The sequence below is a fragment of the Triticum dicoccoides genome, chromosome 3A (genome assembly GCF_002162155.2).
Source record: "Triticum dicoccoides isolate Atlit2015 ecotype Zavitan chromosome 3A, WEW_v2.0, whole genome shotgun sequence".
Taxonomy (NCBI): Eukaryota; Viridiplantae; Streptophyta; class Magnoliopsida; order Poales; family Poaceae; genus Triticum; species Triticum dicoccoides.
This window is the reverse complement of record NC_041384.1, coordinates 685064542-685074976: the sequence shown is the minus strand read 5'-3', so window position 1 is coordinate 685074976 and position 10435 is coordinate 685064542. Positions and strand designations below refer to the sequence as shown.

The following is a 10435-nucleotide window of genomic DNA, read 5'->3' as shown; positions in this document are numbered from 1 at the left end:
CACACATAACTGGTTCTTTTTAACTTTGTTGATGGTGGTCTGCATGCTTACATTACATGCGTGGGTCACGCGCGAATAATACTGGCACATATCGTATAAAATTGGATCATCTATTTTGAAATGGAGGGAGTATTTTTGTTTCTGCTTCATATATGTCCGTTCATCATCTCGTCGTCACGCATGCGTGCGTACATGTACTCCAGTTTTTCTGGTCATCGATCGGAGTTTGTTTGGACTGCGAGCACTCGTTCGTCCGTATATATGAAGTTACTCTGTGCACCACCCAGCCGAGTGACAGCTGGTATACGGTCGAGTACGTGGACGCCACACGTACGATACGGATCGGTACATTCGGATGAGAGAAGAAACGTGGTGGATTGATGAGTGTGCGACCGGCGTGGCCCGGCCGGTCGGTGGGTCGCTTTATGTACTGTAGTAGAGCACGTACGTAGCTAGGAGGTACGAGAGGTACGTGACATGGCCATCTGACGCCGGCCGGCCGGCCACTGGCGGCACGCGTGCGCGGGTAGGACCACTCGCTCGAGGTGCACGTACGTGCCTGGTCGTACGACCAGTAGCGACGGCCAGCGTGTAAGTAAGCACGCGCACACACTCTTCTGGGTAAGTAGCTCATCTCTAGCACATGATTTTATTTCTCCCTGGCGTCGTACGCCAACTTGTAAATATGCATGGCAGTGCAAGAGATTCCACTCCATCTGATCAATAACAGTGCATGCATACACGCATAAGGTCTTGCGTGCGCAATCAATTTTTCGAAAACTTTTTAGGTTCACTCCAATCCCTCCGTCCAGAAATATTTATCGGATAAATAAATAAAAAATAAATGTATCCAGAACCTAAATACGTAAGTCTAGATACATCTATTTCTTCGACAAGTATTTTCGGACTGAGCTATTTCTCTGACAAGTATTTTCGGACTGAGGAAATACTCAATTTATTCTGCTTTTCATGGAAGGGAAGGCATATATATATACATTCTTATAATGACAATTAAGGAGAGGAGCTAACTAGCTTCTTGGCTTATTGCAATGGAGGAGTAGTTTGTACCAGGGGCGGAGCTGGAGCAAATGTTACCCGATGCACCACTTTAATAAGGCATAAAATTTTCAAACAATGAAGTATTGAATAAAGGTGTGTTTCATAGCTTTTAGCACACATTATTGGATATAATTGAAGGTGTTTTGTAAAAACAAAATATAGACATAGAAATGCTTACGATAATAATAAAACAAGGGACACAATTACTTGAAAAGGCTGCTTTGCATTTCCAAATTCCAGAATACATTGCCGAACAACAAGGTTTAATAACCTACAAGATACAAATAGAATTAAACTTACTAATAAAATGCCCAAATGAAAGTAGTATGACTAAAGAACTGAAAATTACCTTTAATACTTCTATCCGATCCATGAACTACTCAACCACTTTGAGCATTGGTGACCTCTTTCATTTCTTCTTCCTCCACATAACAAATAATATCATCACTCAAACTTTTCTTTTGAGAAGAAACTTGCCCGTAGTATCTGTATTTGACAGGTACAAATTACAAATTAGACATGAAGACTTGCATAGACAAATAAACTATACCCTAATTAAAACCCTAGAAAATGCCCCGTGCTTTGCCAAAACATAGTGATTTGTTATATTCGCAACAAGTTTATACGTGATTGTTGCAGTTTGTAATCAAGATTAGGACAAGCAAGACAAACGGTCAATGGAGCTACCACAATTGTGTGGCCTATATAGACGCATGGAGACGAAGGTGAAGGTTCAAGATTGGAAAGGTTGAGAAATTACCGAGCGCCGGATCTACTCACCGGCGTGCAGTGTCGCTCGCGTGCGGCGCATCGTTACCGTGTGAGGGCCAGGCTGCGTGGCCTGCGGCGTCCGGCGGCCGGCGCGCTGCCGCTGCGGCCTGTGTAGGCGACGGCGACGCGTATGGTAGTCTGGCATCATACGCGCAACGCCAAGCGAACCGTCGTGGGTGCGTATGTGAATACAGGCGTGTCGTGCTGTCATGCGTGCGTACGTGAGGATCGATCAAGCGAACTGACATGGGCCACCCTGATTAGGCAAGCAAACTGTCGTGCGCAGGCGTCCTGCTGGGTTGGGCCAATGCGGAGCCGTGGCTGAATAGGGCTGACCCTGATGCACGGCACTTGGGCCACCCTGATGCACCGGGCCTTTCTAATTGACAAGTACTATTAGCAAAATTTTCCAGCCGTATTCCTGTGCATACGGGCCGGCCCAATGGGCTCCGCCCCTGGTTTGTACTGTAAGTGTAAGGTCGGCGGAGTGCGGTGTAGCGAGCTGGCATGGAAGGAGTGTTGAGGAGGGGGAGAGGTTATGTACGTGGCTGCACAGCAAAGCCAACGTACGTACGTGAAAGCGATCGATATGCTAGGCTACAACCAATCCTAAAATCCCAGATTCATGGCGCGCGGTCGTTCTGTATGCGTGCGTGCACGCGCGTATGCATGCCATCATGCCCGCGTATGCTAGGCTAGGCGGATCGTAGCCAATGTGGCAACGTGCATGCACGTACACACGATTATGAGTCCCTGAGAACACACGATTTAACAATGTGTGATAGTTTTTAGCAATTTTTTAGCACAAAAGTGATACTAGGTTTTAGGGAGATAAAAAAAAAGTGATAATCCTCACGGACACATACATGTATTGTGGCAGTTTTTGGTTAAATATTCATTTGAAAGCACATGCATGTGTTACGCGTAACTTAATTTCTTCGTTGATAAAAGACATCTTATTGTTAATAATAAGTGCGTGATTAGGTCTCAGTTGACTAAAACTTAATCAAATTTTAGTCAAGTGACATAACATGTAAGAAAAAAAAAACTAAAAGGAAAATTTTGCACAGGTCTCCATGTAAGATCCAACAAATATAGCATCGACTGATACTTGGTGAAGTCTCGGTCAATTGAGACTTAGCAATTCCGTAATAATAATTCATAATGTAGCATCAAAAAGATACAAAATATTCCCTAAAAAGAAAGATAAAAAAACATATTGAGGCGGTATCCGGACTCTACATACTAACTAAGATGCATATATCCATCACAATCTAACATAAAGGAAACAATAACGTTGAATATAACCGAAACTATGCCTATGTCAGTGCGGGTGGAAGATCTATCCAAAGACTTCTTGATGAGACTGCATTAGATGATCTTTGTACTCGTGCTTCTGTATGAGCCTGCAGTGACAGTATCACTGTTTGTCACTTACGAGGCGCCCTAAATGTCTTACGTGCGTGTGGTAATAGTAAGAAAACTACATTGAGTTTAAAATATGATAGTACATCCCGTCATGGCATCTGGCATTCTTAATGCATTAGTCATGTGCATCCCTCGTGCCAGCGACATCATTCCTTTTTTGAACATTTTTTTTAAAACCAGGCACCGTTTTTTCATTCTTTTTTTGCGCAGAAGACACCATTTCTTGTTGTTAGCCAGTGTGCAACATTGGATTAACCAGTGTATATGTCTGTTGTTCCCCGCACGCAGGTGGAGCTGACATGCCGAGGGCATCTCCTTCCTCCCTTCTTGCAGATGAGATACGTGAGGGACAGCATCTGGCGCGGCTCACCGGCGCCGAGCCAAGAGGAGGAGGCCGGGCTGCCATGTCGGCACTCACCGGCCACAACTACCACTGACCATGTCATGATACTCTTTTACAGCATAAGTGTAGGGAACCACTAGTTAGCCGATCAACCAAATCCCTCCCTTGTGATTATAATTAATCAAACAAGTTATTTGATTCATTTTTCCTGGTACTTCCTGCTTGTCTCTAATCTGCCTTGCTAACTTATGCTTAATTGGCCCCAGAATAACCAACCAATTAGCCATGAATCGTTCCTATCTGTTAATCCCACTTTACTTTTGCAAACTTTTGGAGTGAAGCATATTTAGTGGAGTCATATGTTTGGTACGGTTGTAAGTAGTTTTCATTCTAAAGCATCATGTGTTCAAGTGTATGCTCGCACTTGCCAGTTTATGTCCACTAGCTGTGTGCATGTGTGTTGCTGCAATTAAGCGAGCATACACGGAGCATTACTGAGCTCAGTTTGGCATCTGATAAGGCGATCGAAGCAGCAATCACGCTTACAAATTGTACACATGCATCGAACTGTCCAATTCATGATCAAAGTTTGAGGTGCCATTGGCTTTGTTGTGCTCCTTTTTTTTTTTGCAAAATGTCAGCGCCAGACGCTCGCCATTTTGCCAGAATCTGTTTACTGAACTGAATTTGGACGAATTCGATCCTGTGGTGTGAATTTTATGGACTAGTCCACTCCAATTTGCAAATTTGTGGACTAGACTGAACCTGGGGGTGCAACTTTATGGATCTCTTGTGCATTGACTATTTAAAAAGTTAAGGTTATGGTGAACTAGTGTAGCTGAGATGGTTAGATTCTTTGTGATGGAACTAGCCCACCAGGGTAAGTCCAGGTGCTTGCATTTTTCTAGATTTATTTTAGTCTTTCTGGTGATCTTCGTTTAGTAGGAGGAGACGTTTTCATCGACTACGAGATGCATATGGTGACTTTGTAAATCTCAAGATGTGACGCTGGCTCAATGTCTCAAAGGTGCTTATAGAGGTAGACTGTGAGTAGATGTGTCTGTTGTGGACATCTAAGATTGTACTATGTTTTAAAAAAGTTTGGTTATGATGTTGTTGTTTTCTTGTTTGTATTATTCCTTTTTCCACGGTGATGTGTATTTGTTGCTAACTCTCTTTGGAATTGTGGTGGACAATTTTTTGTGTTAACCTCTTATCGTGTGAGGCTTTCTCTTGTTGGACAGAACTCTGAAATACTAGATGATATCCCACTCGTTATTTTTTTATTGGTGAAAATGATGATTCGCCGGAAGTATAAACCATCTCAAACATAATAAACATTACATCGAGGACTGTGGACTGTCGAACCGCAACTGCGCTGTCACCGCTCCCATACCAGAGCCGACCGCAGTCATTGCCGTTGAATTCTTGAATCAAAATACTAGATGATACCCCACACATTTGTTGCAAAAATATTTTGCCATATATTTCAGTAGATTTGGTTGCATGAAACTTGATATTTGAAGTAATAATATGAGAACTAAAAGTGAAAATACATAGTATGAATTATTTTGTTTGATTATACTATAGTTGTAAAACTTTTATTCTACAAACAGAATTGCAAAAAATTTCGTGCATGTTCGCATGATGAGGTTGGTTTTTTCACATGCATAATTGCTTATTGAGGTGAGTCTTTTCTATGCATGTTGCATGATGAGGTGGTACGCTGGCATTTTTTAGACAAATAGGTTAATGCGGGCTAACTATTTTGATATAAAATATTTTAATATTATTGTGGTTTATACCTTCTATCTATTTTTTGCGGGTCAATAGCCAGAATTTAATTTGAGCTATCCACTTAGGACATGTACAAGATCTTTGGGCTTTCTGTAAGTGCATCTAGTGCCACCTCTAGTTGGTTTTGGAGTATTGACGACAAACGTGGTTGAAGGACTAATGTGTTTGTGAGAATTGCAGGATAACACAGGTAGAAGTCCCTCATTGATTCGGTTTACCTACCAGAGATGACCCCTAAAAATGTGTGAAGACATTGAAGACAATGGTGGTCTCTGAAGATATTCACAATGAAGATTATGACTTGATAAGACATTCACGTGAAGACTATGGAGTACGAAGACATAGTTGTTTCGTAGTTTCCTTTTCTTCTTTGTTGAGTCATAGGAATCACAGTACTGTTAAGTGGGTTCCAAGTGAACAAAGTTAGAGTGACTGATGTGATGCTCAACCAAATCCTATGTCTTTGAACGAAGATAATAAGAGCAAATCTTATCTAGAGCTGGATGAGTCAGCTTTACTTGTAGCCCAAGTCAAGCTGCCGTGTGTGTTTAAAATCTGGCCGTTGGACACGCGTCAGTTCCTTAGTGACCTAGGGTCATTTCGGACAAATCAGGTTGGGTTGCCTCCTGGTTATAAATAGCCCACCCCTACATCATAAATTGGTGGCTGCTCAGAGTTAGTGCATGGCTTTTGTCGTTTGAGAGCAACCCACCTCCGAAGCATTTGAGAGAGAGATCCTTGCGAGGACAAAACCCTAAACACCCAGAGCCAAAGAGTGTTAGGCATCACTGAAGTCTTTCTGTCCGTGTGATCTGAAGACTTGTTACACTTGAGGACTGTGAATCCTCCAGCCGGTTAGGCGTCGCGTTTTGAGCGTCCAAGAGTCATTGTGGATCGCCGATGAATGGAGTCTGTGAAGGTTTGGAAGTATACCTTGAAGACTTACCAGAGTGATTGGGCGAGGACTGTGTGTCCTTAGCTCAAGGGGAATAAGGTGAAGACGCGGTCTTCTGAGTTGAATCTCAGCCTCCCTAACCAGACGTACAGTTATCACAGCAATTGGAACTGGTTTACCAAATCCTTGTCTTCACCAAGCTACTGGTTCTATCCTTCACTTCCCTTTACTTTACAGTTTGTCTTCATGAAGTCATTGCTTTCCTGTATGATCTGATTGACTTCACTGAGTGAAGATTGTTTACTGTTTGGCTTCGCACTATCTTCCATCCTGATCTCTACTACCTAGCTGCTGATAGTCTTCGTGCTTTCACTTCATTGCTTACTTGACTATGGGTTGTCTAGTGTAGTCTACCTTTCGCTGCATATCAATAGGTACATCTGTACTATTTGTCTTCAAAGCCCTCGTGTTTTGAAGACTTTCATAAAAATCGCCTATTCACCCCCCTCTACTCGATAACTAGCACTTTCAATTGGTATCAGAGCAAGGTGCTCCCTTGTTCTGTGTGATTCGGTTTAACCACCTGGAGTTTTAGCTATGTCGCCTGCAGGGATAATGAAAGTCTCCGCTGCGTGCCCTGTCTTCGATGTCACTGATTACCCCTACTGGAAGAATAAGATGTGCATGCATCTTGAAGCCATTGACATCGACCTCTAGTATGTCGTCAAGAATGGTGTTCCCAAGGTCGGTGAAGGTGTCACTGTTGTTGATGTCAAGAGGTTCATTCAACTGGACTGGACTGCCAAGAACATCATATGTGGTCATCTGACCAAAGGACAATATGGTCGTGTGAGTGCTCTAGAAACTGCGAAGCTAGTCTGGGACTGGCTCTCTAAGGTCAACGAAGGCGTCTCGACCCAGAGAGACTCAAGGATTAGTGTTCTCCGCAACCTCTTCAACCGCTTCAAGAGAAATGACAATGAGAATGTCCAGCTCACATTTGATCGCCTCACTGATATCACAAATGAGCTTCCTGCACTAGGCGCCACTGAGATCACTAAGCACAAAATCGTCAAAACACTTCTGAGATCGCTTGACAGCTCATTCGACACCCTGGCCCTGATGATTCAAGAACGCCCTGACTTCAAGACGACATACTTGAAAGGCTCAACACACATGAGTTTCTGCAATCTGAGAAAAGAGATATCTATGGTCCCAACTATCATCGAACTCGCGCTTTGAAGGCAAAGGTTGTTTCCTCATCTGAAGAAGAATCTGACTATAGTTCTGAGGATCCTGAATACATTGGAAAGGAACTTCCCATGCTGGTGAAGAAGTTCCAGAGGTTCACCAAGAAGAAAGGCTTCAGACAGTCTTCGAGATCCAGCTCAAGAAATGATGAAGCTTCCTCTCGTGACTACAAGAAGAGAATGTGCCACAAGTGCAAGAAACCTGGTCACTATGAATGTCCACAGTGGGACAATGAGAACAACAAGAAGAAGAGCAAGGAATATGATTCTGATGACAACAAGAAGAAGAAATCCTCAAAGTCTTCTTCCAAGTCTTCGTCGAAGTCTTCATCACACAAGAAGAGCTCATCCAGCAAGGTTCGTGCGTTTGTTGGCAAGGAGATGGATTCAGAGAGGAGTCTGCATCTGAGGAGGCGGAGGTGGAGTTTGAAGAGGAATCTGATTCAGGCATGGCAAGCCTAGCTCTAGCTTCAACATACGTCGCCAAGTCCATTTTCAACACTGAAGACAATGGCCTCGACACCAACGCTGATGCTGATGATGAGGATGACTCTGCTCCCACCTACTGCTTCATGGCACGTGGTGCCAAGGTAAACTCACGTGATGCTTACTTTCAAACATCAAGTGAAGATGACTCTGAATGTGAATCTAAACGTAGCTACAAAACACCTGCTAAAATTGCAACAGAACAACAAAATGCTATGGAACATATTCAAAAGTTGCTAGAAAAAAGCGATGACCTGTTGGACACGGAAATGACTCGAACTCAGTCCTTAATTGAAGACATTAAAAATCTTCACATTAAGTACGAGGAACTTGAAAGTCGTCATGATACACTCTCAACTACTCATGAAAAGCTCTCCTATGATTATCTTCAAAGGAAGCAAGAGCTTGAGAACTTGAGATCGGCTCATGAAGATCTTCAAAAGGAGATCGAGTCACTTCGCACTCAACAGATCAGTTCCGCTCAGGAAGACTTTGAGCCACCATGTTTAAAATGTCTTGAGCAAGCTAATGCTGCTTCTGTTGCTGGATGTTCTACTGCTACTACTGTTGCTATGTCTTCAACTGCTGATGTGGAGACTAACCCCTCTTCTGAGGATACCACTACTATTTCTAATGAGAATGCCAGGTTGAAGACATTGCTTGAAACAGGGATGTATAAAAGCCTCAAAGGGCATCAGACACTGTGCGATGTCCTCAAGAATCAGATGCTGAACCGAAACCCTAGGAAAGAGGGTGTTGGGTTTGAGAGGAAAATGAATGTTGATGGTTCCTACTGGAAGCCTGAGCAGTACCCCAAAACCACATGGGTTGCTGCAAAGGGACCTTCAGTGGATCCATCTACCTTATCTGGCTTCACTTGTGCTAACCCTATTATCATTGACGAATCCTTTGATGCAAACTATAAACTGTTCAAGAATCAGAATGGTGAACTCTTTGCCAGGTATATTGGTACTAACTGCAGGAATGGACCCCTTTGAAGAAGATCTGGGTTCCCAAGAGTTGTCTTGAAAATCTTCAGGTGAATGTCATCATGACACCACCTGGGAAGAAGAAAAACCCCGGACCAAAGGCTTCATATGGTCCAAAAGCTTCATACAGACAGAGGACTCACCAAAGTCACCCTAACGCCAATGTTTTGCAGGGAAACCATATTCAGACCCATGAATATAAGCGTCTTTCATCAAACCGCTATGTTCATAAGACCAAGAACTATTCTGCCTATTCTTATGAGTATTATTCTCCTCCTGCAAGATTATTTTCTAGGGCTCCAAAGCCAAAATTCTTAGATGCTGCACTTAAACTCATTGCTTCTAAGCCACCCCTAAAGATGTGGGTGCTTAAGAAAAATTAACTCTCTTTTTTAGGGAAAGGTCTCCAGCCGGAAATCAAAGGCATATAATGTTTATGCTGGGGACCTAAAACATCTTGTGGGGCGCAAGATAAAATGCCAAAATGGTCTTACTATGTATTTTGTTCCTGGATTTCTCGACAGTCATCCTATCTGCCCTAACCAGGATCTGAACTTTGATAATATGCTTGTTTGTCAAATGTTTATGCTTCACATTTCCCTCGGTGAAGCCTATCCCCCTAACTGCACTGTAGGGTATGATACCAAAGGTTTCCGAGTGGATTATGGATAGTGGATGCACTAACCACATGATTGGTGATCGAAGTCTTCTCATGGACTCAACCTTACGTCCATCTAACAAGAGTCACATCACATTTGTTGACACCGGTAAAAGCAAGGTATTGGTTCTAGGCAGAGTTGCAATGTCAAAGGATCAGCACATGGATAAAGTGATGCTTGTTGAATCCCTTGGTTTCAACTTAATGTCTATCTCAATGCTTTGTGACTTGAACATGATTGTGATATTTGGAAAATATCGTTGCCTTGTGCTCATGGAATCTGAAAAATCTCTAGTCTTTGAAGGATATCAAAAGGACGAGTTGTACATGGTAGATTTCTCAGCAGGACCACAATTGGCCGTATGTCTTCTAGCAAAAGCTCCAGAGTGTTGGCTCTGGCATCTAAGGCTAGGGCATGCTGGCATGAGGAACTTGTACACTCTCGCAAAGAAGAAGCATGTCATAGGCATCGAGGGCGTCAAGTTCAAGAAGGATCATCTATGTGGTGCCTGTGAAGCTGGAAATATGATGAGGGCCAAGCATCCCTCGAAGACAGTCATGACGACAACGCGTCCCTTCGAGCTGCTTCACATGGACTATTCGGCCCTACTCATTACTCTACTCTTACTACCACTGCTTTTCTCTATGGCTTCGTTATTGTTGATGATTACTCAAGATATACCTGGGTGCATATAATTCTCTACGAGATTGAAGTGCAGGATGTCTTCAGACGATTTGCCAATCGTGCCATAACGAACT

At 43.1% G+C, this 10435-nt stretch overlaps 1 protein-coding gene across 1 annotated transcript in view; it reads left to right on the top strand.

The window, feature by feature from the left end:
• LOC119272870 (protein LAX PANICLE 2-like) overlaps positions 1 to 3803 on the top strand; it is an 8285-nt gene extending 4482 nt beyond the window's left edge. The window contains exon 4 of the mRNA XM_037554230.1: positions 3547 to 3803. Coding sequence (XP_037410127.1) covers positions 3547 to 3741 — 195 coding nt within the window. The 3' untranslated portion in view covers positions 3742 to 3803. The remainder of the gene's footprint in view (positions 1 to 3546) is intronic.
• Positions 3804 to 10435: the final 6632 nt, after the last annotated feature.